General features: G+C 53.5%; 1 protein-coding gene across 1 annotated transcript; it reads left to right on the plus strand.

Annotated features, from left to right (window-relative positions):
• Window positions 1-740: 740 nt before the first annotated feature.
• IUM83_09905 (Zinc (Zn2)-Iron (Fe2) Permease (ZIP) Family) lies at window positions 741-1,715 on the plus strand (the record flags this gene model as incomplete). The annotated part of the gene is made up of 1 exon (XM_067934380.1): window positions 741-1,715. The coding sequence occupies one exon, from the start codon at window positions 741-743 to the stop codon at window positions 1,713-1,715; it is 975 nt and encodes a 324-aa protein (XP_067793229.1).
• Window positions 1,716-16,327: the final 14,612 nt, after the last annotated feature.

A 16,327-nucleotide genomic window follows, 5' to 3' on the forward strand; every position in this document is an offset into this window, starting at 1 on the left:
GGGTCGTCGCACCGTCCAGCTCAATGCAACCAAACCAGGCAGAGCGGCTCCGACGGCGGAGGTACGCGCACTGAAGCCCATGCAGCGGAGCACCCGACGCCCAGCGTGACGCCGGTCCGTGGGTCACGGACCCCCGACATTTTTCTGACTCCTGCTCGAAAGGAAATCTGTACATTTGCATACCGCATCCATGCTTGACTATCAAATCGGACACACGCGAACGCTCGCCGTGAGCCCAGGCGCCAATGACATGCTTGCTGCTGTTCGAGCTCCGCGAAGCGTGGTGCCTCGCCCCAATGAAAGCGCTTCGGATGGGCATACAGTTCTGCAGCAAGACCAGCAGTGTATTTTATGCTTCGCTTGGACCATTTTGTGCACGCTGGACCCGGGTGCCATTCGTATTAATTAATCTCCAGCTCCAGGTGATCGGCAACGCGCACCTTCAGTGCCGGCATCAAAATTTGATGAGACTGTACTTATACAGTACAGTATTGAGTCGCCGCGTCTGGCTAGTAGATATATTTCCACGGCTCGCTGGCGCACGGCCCTTCACGCTGGCTCGCTTTCCTGCAAGCCCTTGTGTTGGCATCGCCAACTACAGTGCAGTTGTATTTTGTTGTAAGCATAATACATATCCGCGCTTCTCCGGGTGGCGCTTGCGTGCAATGGTCACGCGCTAAGACCCATTCGCCAAACCACGCCCAACCACAGAAGACCGGTTTCAGCACTCCCATCAAAGAATGGTTCAAACGGGCCACGCTGTCGCCGTCGCTTTTGCACTCAACATTGCCGCCGGGGCCGCCACGATTCTCGGCGGCATGGTCGTCTTCAGCAAGCGTCTCGTGTACTTGGCCAACCCGCTGAGCTTGGCGGTCGCACTCAGCATCTCATCGGGTGTCATGATGTTCATCTCGTTGGTAGAGATCTTTGGCGAGTCCGTGCATTTGCTGACGGAAGGTCTTCGCACCGAGGACATGTCGGAGGAGACGGCCACGGGCCACGGCTGGCTCTCGGCCACAGCGTGCTTCGCCATCGGCATCGCCCTCATCTACTTCATCGACATGATCGTGCACGAGATCGCGCCCGAGCACGAGATGACGGAGATCAACAACCTGGAGGGCGTCCGCGAGTCCATCCACCAGTATGAGCACAGCAAGAATCACGCCAACACGCCGGCCGAGTACCTGGAGTCGCAAACGCCGCAGCGGACCACGTACCAGATGAAGATGGACGAGAACGCCAAGCGCGCCTTGCAGCGCATGGGCGTGCTCAGCGCGCTGGCCATCGGCATCCACAACTTACCCGAGGGAATCGCCACGTACGTGGGCGCCCTCGAGAATTCGTCCGTCGGCATCTCGCTCGCGGTCGGCATCGGCCTGCACAACATCCCGGAAGGCATCGCCGTCGCTGCTCCTATCTACTTTGCCACAGGCTCGCGCTGGCGCGGCATCATGTGGTGCGCGATCTCTGCGGGTGCTGAGCCGATCGGCGGCATGATCGCATGGCTGGCCATCGGCGACGGCATGGACCCGGTGTCGGAGGGAGTGCTCTTCGGAATCGTGTGCGGCATCATGGTGTGCATCTGCGTGAAGGAGCTGATCCCCACGGCCTACAAGTTCGCCAAGGACAAGACGCATCTGGTTGCAGTGGGCATGTTCGCCGGCATGTTCATCATGGTGTCGAGCCTCACGCTGTTCGGCTACTCTGGAGTGTAAGGGGTGGCTGTTGGTGACTCATCTGGCTGTAAGTGCGTTGGGGGTGCTGCAGCAGCTCTTTCACGCACAACACTTTACGTTGGACGCTCGAGGTCGGATCAATCGACTATAGTTTGATATTTCAATTATATTTCGTTGTTGTAGTTTCTTTTAGACAATTACTACTGAAGTACATAGTGTATTATTGTCAATAATACACTATATTTTATTGGTCTCCTAGTATACCAATATTGGTAATAAAAGTGGGTTTCCAATATTGAGAACATTCGGATGACTAATTTCAAAAGCAGTTTTGGGTCAATTGAATTGATTTCTAACTTCCTAAAATTGAGTCCGTTTTCTTACGAATAATTCAATTTTCACGCCACTCAAATAATATTTCATATTGTATAATAAATGGCTGTAAAACGTAGCGTTAGGGGATTAGGCTCACAACAGAGCAAACACTCCATCACGTACAGATCGTAATGTTTGGCGGCGCTGAAGAAAGTTTCCTCAAAAGACTCCTGCGCAATTTTCTCAGTTTTGTAAAGGAACTCCACAACTTCGATGCAGTTATCCTCAGCCGCCTTGCGGAATGCTTCGTCGATACACTTCACTGAAACGGATTCTGTAGAGTACAAAAATTCCACAACTGCAGCGCTGCAATGGCCTCCTACATAAGGGAACATCTCGTTAATCACCTCAGGATAAACGCTCCCTCTGTCGTACAAGTGTCTTAGAACGCGAACTTGATCTTGGCAGTTTCGTCCACTTCTATAATGTCCTTCACCGCGTCCCCAAAAGCTCTTGTGACAACTTTGCGGGAGAAACTTCCCCTGTCGTCCAAGAATTTCAGCATTTCCAAATGACAGCCACAAGCTGTACCGTCGAACGCTTCATTTAGTGAAGGAGCCGAGACTTCATGGCCTTCAGTATTGCCCAAATACATGGCAGCCTCCGATTGATCATTGCGTGCCGCTTCCACAAACGCCTTCTCGATGGCCATACCATCGAATTCGCCTTTTGACTGCAAGTAAGTCATTACCTCCAGTTGGTTCTTTCCTGCCGCGGATGCAAACGCCTTATCAAGCGCAGGTCCGCCGAATTACCCGTTGTCGTAGAACCATTGGGTCAGCCTCAAAGACCCATAAGCAGCCACAGTGCAGTGCGCTGGGACGACCGAGTCGTCTTCGCATCCAGTATCGTGGGCGTGCAAGAAGTCCACCATCATGCTTAATCGCCGTAACGAGCGGACACGGGAAGTCGTCAGCACCATCAACGTAGGCAAGCAGCCCCGCGCCACAGCTGTCGAGCACGGACTTGACGATATCCGCGCACCCTCGTGACACCGCGATGCATGGCTATCCATATCTCTACCGCCACGATGGTAATAGACTATTACCAGGTATACTATTACTAATAGTACACCTTGTCGAACACTTCCAGGTTGTCGTGCTCGGCCGCCCACTCGAACATTCCTAATACGGCTATGTGTTATATATTTAGGTGTCTTGGTTTCCTACCCAACACACGGGACTGTATCATGCAGCCCCGGGCAGGTAGGTTTTCCAACGCTAGGCAGGATAGTGGGAACAGCCATTCAGAGGTCACTTGCTCTTTGGCAGCACAACCATCAAGTTCATTCAGCGGCCCGCTTGGCTATCCTCCGTCGCGATCACACTCGCTTACTATATCTGGGGCTGCTCGCGCTCCCACGACGAAGTCTCGCCAATCCAAGAGCAAGTCCGTGCTACACGGGGTGATGTGTCGTGTAGGAATTCACGATTTTACGAGTCCTCGTCCATCAGCCTCGACAAATGGGACGAGTCCTACCAACAACACACGCCTCCCTCGAAAGGTCAGCGAAGATTGTTGGGATTAAACCTGAAGACCAGGTCCGATCCCTTACACCGGGCTGGAAATATGCCTTGTGTTGAAGTATCGGTCAGGTAGATAGAGCCCACACAAAGGCACCAGCAGCCACGAACAACGGCTGGGGTGCGCAAATATAAACGCTTTCGCGCAAAACCTACTGTGGTCCCTCAGAAAGGAAGGGTACCGGGCCGGTCAAGGCCTTTAACAGGGGCGCCGAGGTGAAACCTCGGCCAAAGAGTCAAATACACTGGGGGGGCCACGCCACGCACCCAGGACAACATACAAACGTACAGGAAGGACTCTCTACCTCCCAACACTCGGCCGCTATCCACTCTTGGCCTTACCAAGACGAACTATCGATCAATGTACCTTAAGCTCACCGGCAGACATACCCCGCGTCGGCCGAGCGTATCCAGAACCTACAGCTAAGCTAGCTAGACTTTCCGTAGACGGACTTGACCCTGATGGCACGGGGGAATATTCTGCTCTGATTTAATAGTTAGAGGCGATGAGGCCTCGACTATAACTTATCCCTAATGCATATACAAATATCTAATATAGACCGAGCTTTCGGTCTGATCCTACAACCGGACGAGCCTTCGTCTTAAGTCCGGATTCCTAATAAGAGGCAAAAAGTGTATCCACTATGACTATCCGGAGAGCTCGGCAGGGATATATTAGGACCCGCCGAGCCCCGCAGTCACTAACTCACCCTGACACGGTAAATGTCAGTAGCCAATAGGAGACCTCGGTCATCTTCTCTCAAAGTCTCGACGCCGTTAGACCTCGGTCTGGCGGCTCCACTCCGCAGTCAAAACCCAACACCACATATGTTGCTGGTGACGACAGCTATGCGAGCGCTGTCTGACTGTTGGGTCTGGTAGCGGCCAGGGTCCGTCATATCGGCTGTGTTGTAGGCGACCGAGAGTACCTAGTTTTCGTCGCGTGACGGTGCTCCTACGAAGAGGAGTACACTTCCTTGGTCTTGTTCTCGCGATCGCACACAGGAATCTCGCCCAAGTGCAGACCACCTTCTCTGCGGTCGCCTAGCCATGGTCAAGCAGTGACAGCAGCTCGAGCGGTTCACCAGCTGACCCTGCAGCACGTCGACATCAAACGCGACTCACGTACGTATCCTTGACACTCACGCTACTCACGGCTGCAGGTATCTGTCATGTAGGAGTACGTTCCAGCCCATTCACATGTACGCATCTATTTGGGGGATGGCCTCTACGATCCATCTCTCGGACCGACGCCACGATTCGCCGACGCCCCTCGACCTGACTCTCCGTCGGCGAGGACGAGATCTCATCCCGGTCGAAGCACGGACGCTCGATCTTCCTGTTTTTGGACGACCTCCACTCAGCGGAAAACTGATTTTCCTCTTCACCTTCGGCTCCTTGGAAAATACCCAAATCGTTCGAACGGTTATGTGGTGGTTGTGCTTTATTTCCAGCTCCAGCGCCTCCAGAGCGTCAAAGTTGTACACCGGTTCCACGTCATACTCCTCATCCTCGGCACGGGCATCGTGCAACTCCGATGCATGCCAGTCCGACAGCAAGGCATTCACAACTGCTTCGTGACCTGGAGCTGCCGCCTTTGACAACGCGCTCCGCGTGTGAGTCCTTCACGGAAAAATGAAAAACTGATTGAGGTTAGCGCTATCGGGCTCCTGCTCGCTAGCTGCAGAGATATAGAATCCTGGCGTGCGCACCCTAGCTCCTATTGAACCCATAGAAGTTCGTGTAGCCAAAACGTCCGTTGAACCTAGATACAGTTGTGTGAGATTGGTGAGATGGATGAAGGTAGAAGGAATGCTAGCTCCTTGTCACGGCGAGGCACACTTCAGCAGGGGAAAATCCGTCGAATGCTTACTCGCGATTCCGTCGTTCCTGTGTCGAGGATCACTGTAGACAGTCTTGACGAGATACGGTCCTCTCGCAACCTCGCGAGTTGTTTTTTTTTGTTGCGAGCGGGAACACACATCATGACTTGATCTCTAGGCTTGTAGAAATGCTGGATGCGCTGCAAATTTTCACGACCATTCCCCTGCATGATTGCAGCGAACAGCGGCTTGGACAGGAAATTCCGATTGGCAAAGTGAAGCTGTCGCGTAATTAGGTCCTCGCCGAAAAGTAATTGTGCTGGCGAAGTACGCAGCACCGAGTGGTAACTAGCGCGAATTGCGTAGGCGGCATAGACCAAAATCACTTCGAGCTGATCACTAGTCGGGTCGAGCGCGGATGATGTTCAGGACTTCCAGGTGGACACGCTCACAAATTGCATTTACCTGCGGTTTTTTTGTTGTAGTTGGCTTTGCCTTGATCGCCATCGAACGAAGCAGCAACTGGAATTCATCACCAGTAAACTCTGGGCCCTGGTCGTGAATGACGACTCTTGGTCGAGGATAGCGACACAGCCAGACCCGCTCGAAACTGAACGCTGTCGTGGCTGATGTGTGATCTCTCTGCATCATCACCTCGAGCCAACGGAATTGCCGTTCAATGGCAGTGAGGCAATAAAAGTCCCCTTCCAGCGAACCAATGAGATAGACGTGAACCACATCAAATGGACGATTTTCGTTGGACATCGGCGTCGGAAGAAGATGTCCGTACGGTTGTTCCCCCCGTGAAGTTTGGCCCTTTTGCACTGCGTGCAAGACTTGGCATACTGCTTCACCACGTTTTCCAGGCCGGGCCATCAGAGGGTTGACATCGATCGGAACTGCTTCTCACCGCCGCGGTGCAGTAGAAAATCGTGACATAACTCGATCAGTTCGTCACGGAGAGAGACGGGAACCACGATTTTCTTCTTGTAGTGCAGCAAACAACACTTAGAGCTGGACGCAGGGTGTATTCGGGATCTGCTTCATCGTTTTTGAGCCGGGCGATAATTTTTTTTGTGGTCGGATCTGCTAACTGGTGCTTTTTCATAACGCCAACATCAATAGCAACTTCGTCGTCGTCAACCGTGTACAGCTCGTCTTCTGTTGCTTGTTTCACATAATCGTAGCGAAGGCGTGAGAAGGCATCGGCTCCAATATTTTGCCACCCTGGGATGTATTCGATCATGAGGCGGTACTCCTCCAAAAGTAGCTTCCAGCGCTTAACGCGAAGCGAGTTTTCTTGCGGGTGGATGAGGTTCTTGTGATCCGTGTGGATGACAACAGGAAATCCTAGAAGCATCGAGCGATACTCGTGAAGTATTTCAACCACGGAAAGCAGCCCCCACTCCATTGTTGAGTACTTCTTCTGTGCCTCAGTGAGGGATCGCGAAAAGCAGGCGATAACACGCTTGCCTTGGATGATGACTCCTCCGAGCTGGCGTCCACTGGCGTCGGCAAATACTTGAAATTTGCGACTGTAATTGGGAAAAGCGAGCCAGACATTGCGAGCTAGTGCTGGCTTAATGTCGCGAAAAGCTTCAGCATCTTCTGGAGTCCAGACAAATTGCACATTTTTGGAGGTGAGACGGTTAAGGCGCGTGGTGAGCGCATACTTGCACCATCTCACGATAATAGGAGATCATTCCTAGGAATCGGTGGAGCTCCTTCTTGCTACGGATCTCTGTAATTTGTTGAATTGCCTCGACCTTCTTTGTTTGCGGCTGAATTCCATTCGGCGTCAGGGTAAACCCTAAGTAGTCCACTGAATCTCTTAGAATCCGACACTTCTTGGCGTTTAGCGTGACATCATACTGACCCAGACGTTCAAACACCATGCGCAGGTGCTCCAAGTGGTCGGTCGAGTTCTCCGAAAAAAAAAACAGAATGTCGTCGAGGTACACAATAACGAAGGGCACGTCGCCCAAAATGCGCTCGATACAGGACGGATATTAATCTGGAGCAGTTGATATCCCCATGGGTAGACGCTTGAATTGAAACTTGCCAAACGGGAGGCAGAAAGCTGTCACTACTCGGCTCTGGCGGGCAAGTCTTCTAGCAAAATACCCCATGTTGGCGTCCAGCGTGCTGATACACTTGGCTTTATCGAGACGCAGCAAAATCTCACGGATGTTTGGGACGAAATACGGAGAGCGTTGGAGGTACCGGTTCATGCGACAGAAGTCCACTAGTAGTCAAAGTTCTCCACTGGGCTTCAGCAAGAAAAACGCAGGTGCCGCCGCCTCCGAGTCATAAATCTGCTCAACCGCGTCTAGCTCCAGTAGGCGATGCATCGCACGACGGGCTTCTTCTTCTTGGCAGCGCTCAATCGAATAAGGTCTCGAGACTGAGGGAATATAGTAGGCAACATGTAATCTGGCAATCAATCCTGCCGAGACGTCCACAGTACCGGTCGTAGTACTCCTCAAGGAGCTTGAGGTACCAGTGCGACATTGCGTCGTCCAGATACTTCGGCAGAAGATTAACTGGTTTGAACCCAGTTTCTTCTCCTGCAAACAGCTCATCCACTTCTTCCTCAGTGGCTTCCACGAGGCCGCGAGCAGTGGATGTCGGCATTGCGTCTTCATCAGTCATTGTGACGAGGTCCGAGCCAATTCTAGACCAGGACCCATCAGTCAGAAGCCCAAACCCTACCACGTACCGGCCACATGTCACTTGAAACGTGGATATTTCTTGACCCAAGTCTGGTTTTTGTACATACTTCAAGTTGTGCTGGCTACACCTGGAAACTGAGCTCTGCGAACGTCGAGTTGCAGCGATCCCAGATCCTCAGGTCTGAGATTTGAATTCGGTCTGAGGTCTGAGGTCTGAGAATCGATCTAGAGGCCACAGATCTGATGTTCCATGCCTTGGATCGGACTCTGGGCGGAGAGCTGAGCCCTGCCTTCTGGGTCTGTGATTTGAAGCCCCATGGTTGCTTAAGTCTCAGACCCCAGGTCTCAGATTGGTGACCTCACAGTTTGGAATGCCCGGAGTTCTGAGACCTGAGAGTGATGGCAAAAGTCTGAGACTTTGTGATTTGGAGTTCGGTCTGAGGTTTGCCTGTGGACCAGACCCTGAGATGTGCAGTCTGGGGTCTGGGAAGAGGGCGTGGCATGCGGCGTCTGATTTCATCTCGGCTCTGGGGTGCCACAGCTGAGATATGGAGTTAACATTGTAATTTTGCCCCCAGCTCAGATTCCCAGACTCAGAGTCCCAGAAGTTGAACCTAAACTGAGACTCGTCAAATTGGTTGGACAGCCGGGATATGGAATCAACATCGTAATTTTGCCCCCAGCTCAGATTCCCAGCCTCAGAGTCCCAGAATTCGAGCCAGAATTGAGACATGTCAAATCGGTTGGACAGCCGGGATATGGAATCAACATCGTATTTTTGCTCCCAGCTCAGGTTTTCAGCCCGGCAGTCCCTCAACTTGTGCCAAAACTGAGACACGGTGATTGTGGGCGCAAGTTGGTGTCTGGATGCACGATGTTCGTGAGGATAAGTGGACACTGGTGAAAGACAGCTGACGCTCCGAGCCTAGGACGTGACTAAAAGCCTACGGCGTGCCTGCAGGGCCTGAAGTGCGACTTCGTGGTCTCGCATATGAAGTGGGTACACAAGCGATGGCTACATTGCCGGTCTGGGAGCTCCGGTAGTTGCTCTTTGAAGTTGGCGGTTGCCGCTTGGAAGGTCACTCTGAAGGGTCGCCCCGTTGTGGTTTTTCGGCCCCTGGTGTCAGGCACACAAAATTCGGTCTGACCAGTCGCCTATGGATCTGGGCCAACGGGAGCCACAGAATCTGGGCGTCATCCCGATTACACCTGATTTGTACCCAGAGTAATCAGTGTAATCAGGTGATGACAGACCAAGTCCGCCCAATCCCGGCCACCAGATCCTGGCGTAATCAGGATATCACTGATTTGCACCCAGGTGTAATCAGTGTAATCAAGTGATGACTTACACAGACAGGCCAATGGAAGGGCTCCAAGGCAGCGACGCGCATTCACGGGCACCACCAAGCCAGTAGCTTAGTGGGTGTCTCACCCTTGTTCAAGGTGTACCCAGGAGATGTTTGCACCCTTACTTGATAGGCCCTTTGTATGTGCATGTGCATGATAATAATCAGAGTTTGTTTTGTCCCGAAGACCGCAAGCTGCGGAGTTCGTCTTGCGCCGACGGGCGTGTTGCTTCACAGGGACCAAGTCCCTGCCCCCGGCGGCGCGCGCAAGGTCAAGTGGAGTCGCTACGAGTGTTCTACGGTCAAGCTCAGCTAACTCCAAATAAATTCAAGTTCAACAACCAAGCCTTTTCGTGTTTCGGCCCGGTTTGCCTTCGTTGTTGTATTTCCACACGCGAGACATTGGTTTTGCTGGTTTTTCGTGCTGGTTGGCTGGTTTCCTGGCGGTGCTTCATATTTTCGGGCGGAAGGTGCTCCGCTCTGAGGTTACGGCAGAGCAACACCTGGGATAGTGGTTTCTGGGGTTGCTAGTGGTATCCGTGTGGCGCGAATAGTCTGGGATAGTGGTTCCCAGCTTCGCTGTGTCGCCTACATCAAGGCGTGGTGCGCGGAAGTCCCAGGGTGCAGAGCGAGAACCCTGGATCAAGGCAGGCTCAGACCGAGCCAACCCTCGGGGCCACTCTGGTCTGAGGGGCGAGTGAAGACCGTTGTGCGGCTCTCAGTCTGAGCCGCCGGAGGAGTGTTGTGACTGGAAGCGACTCGAAGCCGGAGTCGCTGAGCAAGGAGGAGGTTGTTAAGGCCCAGAGTCCAAGGGCCTGAGAAGAGAAGTGGACTAAGTGTGTGTGGCGTGAACGTGTTTATATTCAAGAAAACGCGGCACAGCGGACTCAGCACGTGCGTACAAGGGCCTTCCAAGCAAGGAGCAAGCTTCGTCTGGGGGCATCTGGGAACTGTCGAGTTCGGAGGCAGCTGGTGTGGCCGACGCAAGTCTGGGCCCACAGCGTAGCCTTAGGAAGAACCAAGTCAAGGGATTGCAAGAGTGAGGAACACACGCCTCACCCAGCTTGGGATCTGAGATCTAATCTCAGATTCTGAGTTGAGTGGTCTGAGATCGAGGTCTAGCCGCGAGGCTATTCCCTGATTTTGGTGCCCGCATCGCCACATCATGATCTTCATTTCACTACCGTCCCATTGGACAGTTACTGTATCAAAATTAATCGCTAGGTCTAGCGCTGCCATAAGCTCACGGCTGATCACCATCTCGTCACGCAGCGACGGAAGAACGTCGAAAGCGTGAACGATCACTGCATCACGTTTCAACCGTGGAATGCGAAAACGGACTGTCATGGTTCCTTCGCTTGTAGTGCCTCCCTGGGTCAGTGTGAAGGAGACGCGTGACTCGCTGAGCGTGTTGCCTTGCTCTTTAAGAACACGCATGAAATCAGTCTGGATAATTGAGCGTGAGCTGTCGCTGTCGAGTAGAGCGTGGTAACGGTCTTTGCCATGCTCGAGCTTGATCATAATCCGCATGGGGGTGGAGCCGCTGTCGGCGCGTTGTTGAGCCCCACGAACATGTACTCTTCGTCACTGGAGCTGCCTGCGTGTGGGTTGCGCTGCTCCACGCGTGTCTGAGACTGGTGACGACCGCCGGCTCCACGTCCACGTCCGGATTGAGCTCCCTGTCTCCTCGCATCGTGATCAACCTGCTTGTTGTTGGGTGTCATGGCGTAACGCGCGGCAGTCTTGCGTGTTGTGTGTGTTGGTCCTGTGGAAACTGCAGTACTTGTTGCCGTTCGTGCTGCTGTTATTGTTACTCCCGCCGCTGTTGTTATTGTAGCCGCTACCTCGGTTACGGTTTCCTCCTCTGCCTTGATGCGGGTGGTTGCTGCCGCGGCTGCCGGAGTTCCCTCGACGGCTGTGGTTGCGAGCGTTGTCCTGATTGTTGTTGCGCTTCTCGAAAGCGACGGAGCGATGCATGCGCTGCTCGCCTTGCTCGATTCTCTCAGCGAACGGCACCAGATCCGCCACTGTTGAGTAGATTTGTCCGCTGGCGTCGTACTTGTTCTGCCAGTCGTACGGCAGGCCACGCTTGTACAGACGACACAGGGAACTTCACACATGGGCGAATTCTCCCTCAGCCTGGCGAGTGTGTGCTCATTGCGGACCAGAGCACGGAAACATTTACCGGAGTCAGACAACGCTTCAGTGCGAGCCATCTTGATTTCCCAAAGTTTCTCCTGCAGCTTCTCGCTGTAGTCTACCGGTAAAATCACGATAGACGCCTCGTGCAGTGCGCGCGTAAACTCCTCGTCCATGCGCACGTCATCGTCCGATATGGCTGCGTTGGCGAAAGCTTCTCGCAGGTCACCTTCTAGCAGGATTGTGGCGTTTTGGAATTTGTCGTCCGCGTTGCAGTGCTTAAAACTGGCGAGTTGGTCAAAGTGGTACACCCACTCAAGGAAGTCCTTCAGGCCGCCGTCGATGAACTTCGGCGTCTTTTTTGTGACGACCTCTTCTTCTATCCCCTTCTCCTTGTTGGCGGCGCGGTGATAATTAGGTCAGGTAGCGCTCCTTGTCATCCTTTGGCGCGGGGTGATTCATGGTGACGGGTTGGCGCGACGGGTGGACCAGGTCGCTGTTGTTTTGAGTCGACTCAAAGTGCCAAGCCGCGTGTGAGTCCTTCACGGAAAAAAATGAAAAACTGATTGAGGTTAGCGCTATCGGGCTCCTGCTCGCTAGCTACAGAGATATAGAATCCTGGCGTGCGCGCCTTAGCTCCTATTGAACCCAAAGAAATTCGTGTAGCCAAAACGTCCGTTGAACCTAGATACACTCGTGTGAGCTGGGTGAGATGGATGAAGGTAGAAGGAGTGCTAGCTCCTTGTCACGAGTGCACATCTTGGTCGGCGCGTAGCCGCCGCTCACCCACCACTGGTAGATGGTCTTAATGGCCTCGACGTAGTCGTTGGAGGCTGCAACGTCGGTGCACATACGCCAGACGTCGTGTCTGTCGTTATGGACGTCCATTTGATCCAAAAGTCATTCCCACCTTTCGATATCATTGGGGTGCTTGTTTCATCGCTAGTCTTGTGCTTGTCAATCAAGGATTAGTACCGTAAAAATCGAATTAAGTGAGACAAACGGATTGAGTGCGACGCTCGTTAAAACAACACTGGTTAGTAATAAAAAGGGCAAGACCGCACACAATATTAATGATGACACCCCTTCCAAAGACAAAGCTTTCTTTTCAGCATGCACGACTGGAGCGTGCTTACCCGAGAGATCCGCAACACGGAATCTACCTTCGCTATCGCGAGGACTGAAAGGGTAATACCTGCACTTATAAACCTTCTTGTAATGATTTCAGTTGAAATCTGATCCCACGCTTCATTACCACAGCGCGATAACAGCGCTCGTTTCTCGTCAGGCGTGGTAGGAGAGGGGCTGGGGCTGGATTCGTGGTATTTTCCAATTAGAGTTGTGTACTCGGGGGTGCTGCTGCAACCACGACCGCTAAGCCTGCCTGCCCTTGGAGGGCATTTAGCTTACTCCTGTTCGTGTTTTAGACCGCCTAGGCATGCCTCTCAGCTGGAAGCCCCGCGGCAGCTCGGGGGGAGGGGGGGGGGGAGGGATGTCAACTCGCCAAGTATGAGGGTCGAATGCCGTGCCACACCAATAATACTTTTTATGGCGTAAAAACAAATTTGGGATTTGCATTTTACAACAGAAGCTGAACTTTTACCAGTGTCTCACTCAATCCGATTTTTTACGGTAATAGAGGTAAAAAGTGGAAGTAGTATTATCGGTACTACCCAGGACTCTATGATGTGTTCATACTCATACATGTAGTGATTTTAGCACGGGGTAGCAGTAATAGTAATAATGACATCATTACTACTCCACAACTAATCACAGCTGCTCCGTCCTGCTTCATGGTCGCGATCTCGTCCCTGTTGTGTCTAAGTAGTAGCTGTTTCTCTGTGCATCTGCTATCCTCGCGGGTCGGAAGAGGCCCCATCACAATCCCCCAGTAGAGAACATTCGCTCTTGAAACGCCGATGATGATATCTTGCTGAGGTGGATGTGTGGTATCGGGAAATGAAGCCGAAGCCAAAACCCAAAGCTGAGACAAGGGGCGAAGAAGACTCGAGGCGCCGGCGCCAACTGGCATGTCACAAGCCATCGCCAGTCCTTGGACCAAAACGCCCCGGTCGCTGATTGGCCTAAATTGTTCGGTGACGATGACTCGTCGACGGTCCCAAGTCAAGCGTGGGCGGGTGCAGCTCGCTAAGTACGGTGCGAATCTACTGGCAAGATCCGAACTTATGAGTCGTCGGCGCCTGTTCCCAGTCGTCGGTGGCGTTTCAGCGGCCGTTTGAGTCGTCGGTAACGCCGCCACGTCGCCGAGAAAGCGCCGAAGAGTCGTGAGTTACAACTGGCGTTCCAAAAACGGACGCGTTTATACTTGATATTTGTATTGATCGATAGGAAACTTAAGAGAAGACAAAATAAGCCTTCGGGCAACAATAACAGAACAGCTTTTCCTCCCAACCACGCAAGGGCGACACCGGTGCCCGCAGTGAACGACCTGCACCTCAAGGTAAACCTGGTAGGTAGGATTATGACTGTCGGTGGGCACATCTACTAGTGTAGCGTGTGTTCATCCCTGGCAAGGCCAAGCGAGTAGTGACCGGTGTATTGGTAGCGACGAGTCGTCGCCAGGAACTGGAGGAGCGAGAGCGCACTCCATTTATTTCTTCCCGCCGGAGTATAGCTCCGGCACCCTCGTATCACGCCGTAGAAGGCCGGGACCCTTCCTTCTGAGGGCCTGCGAGGTATATTTTGTGTGTGAGAGCGTGCTAGCCTTTGCTCGTGGCTAGTGACGCTGAGTCTTCCGTCGGTCGACTAGCGGAAGTTCGGTGCACAGAGGAAACACCAACCCGGTGCAAGGGAAAGCTCCTGGGCCTTCAGGTTCTAACCCTAACAAGCCCATTGAGTCTTCCGTGACTTGGTGGGTGTTGTTGGTGGGGAAAGTGTGCCAATATATACTTTAGCGCGTGTTCCTACGCGACAACTCGTGCCGCGACCCGGGATTGGTGTGACCTTCTGTGTTTCGTGCTACTGCAGGTCGCTCGACTTTACGAGCAACAACCAAGAAGAAGAAGAATAACAAGCAAAAGAAGGAAAAAAAACGAATAGAGAAGAAAATGGCGAAAGGATCACGTTCAGCGTTACCAGTAACTCCAAAGAAAACTGGCGGAACGTGTGGCGACGATTCGGCCGCGGCCCTGATCACGCCGCACCTCGACCCGATTGCTGAGCGGACCGTCAGCTTCGACGACTCGATGACTGGATCCGACGCCAAGGACGACGAAATGGATGAAGACTACGACGATTACCTGGAGGAGAAGGCGCCTGCGTCAGCAGTGGTGACACCCGAGACTCCGGAAGATGCAGTGTTGTCTGCGGGACACAACGCGGGCACGCGTTCGTTATCGCGAAACCTCGCGGTTGAGCTAGTCGATGACGCGCGCTCCGTGACGCGCAACCTCGCGGACGAACTGGATGATGTGGATGGCCCAGGGCCAGCGTACGACGACTTGGAAAACTTTGAGGACGCTGCCGACGACTCAAGGTCACCGGTCCTGACGACTCAAGCGACCGAGCAAACCTCCGGCAACCGGCCGCCACTCAACGGTGACACCCCAGCGGCCAACAAGGTTATCGGCCGCCTCTACGAAGAGATGAAGAAGAGCAACTGGGGTGAGCTATTCGAGCCAACGATGACTCGCCAAGCGGTTTGGGCCGATTTGTGTCATGAGTTGGCTCGCCCAGTGAGTTCCGTGACAATCGAAGAAGTGGTGAAGGAAACCGAGCGATTTCTGAAAGCAATGGGGCTTCGGCATCTGGAGCACCCTTCGCCGTCGACTATGGAGTGCTGGGCGCCGGCCGAAGCGTGCGTGGAGCTCTCGAAATGGAAGAAGCGACTCCGCACAGCCTTTGGCGTGAACTCGTTCACTCTGGACGATTCGCGAAGTGGTCGACCCGGCTAGCGTACCGCTGCCGACGACTCCGAAGAGGGCAATCCGCGAAAACACCAGCCGAAAACCCTGTTTAGCGCTTCAGGGGAGCGATGCCTGTACTTTCAAGACTCCCACATGGTGCCTTCACCACCTACGGGCAACTCAGACCGCGCTGGACGCACCTCCAATGACTCAAAATGGACCAGGAGCTTGCAAAGCAGTTCAGGACGGAGCAAGAGCTGCTGCTACCAGTCCACCGACGACTCGTCGGACGAAGAAGCGGACTTTACCGGTTATGGAGGGGCGCAGATGGGCGAATACATGTGTCAAATCCGTGAGGTGACTGAATCCGAGCTGGCACCGACAACTGCCCAAGAAGACCAAGCAAACGTGGAGCCTCCTAAGTGAAGCCTTCATCAAATACTATTGCTCCCAGTTCAGCCAGTCAGTGGAGACTCACTACTACTCAGCCAAGCGCGACGACAAGGAACATGTTTGCGACTACCTAAACCGGCTCAATGGCTATGCCAGAAACGCCGGAATCCGGTTTGAGAGCAACGGCCGCAAAGCACGCGACCACGTCAAGCGGTTCCTCGAGACTTGCGGTGACCGAGGACTCGAACGGCGCCTGTGCCATCTGCGCATCTCAGATATACATGAGTTGGAAGAGATTATCCAAGAGATATTGAAGATTGACGAGCGCAATTCGTCCCGCGAGTCGTCGCTACCTCACGCTCGAGCTCGGGATGCCTCCCGACGACGTGATAACAGGCGTCGCGATGACTCGCGCCGCCACGAGCGCTCGGAAGACACTCGCCGACGTGATGGCCGCCGCAACGACTCGCGAGATGCTTACAACCGCCGCGATCGCCACGAACGAGATTATGAG

This window comes from Phytophthora cinnamomi (genome assembly GCF_018691715.1).
Source record: "Phytophthora cinnamomi strain GKB4 chromosome Unknown Contig29, whole genome shotgun sequence".
Lineage (NCBI taxonomy): Eukaryota > Oomycota > Peronosporomycetes > Peronosporales > Peronosporaceae > Phytophthora > Phytophthora cinnamomi.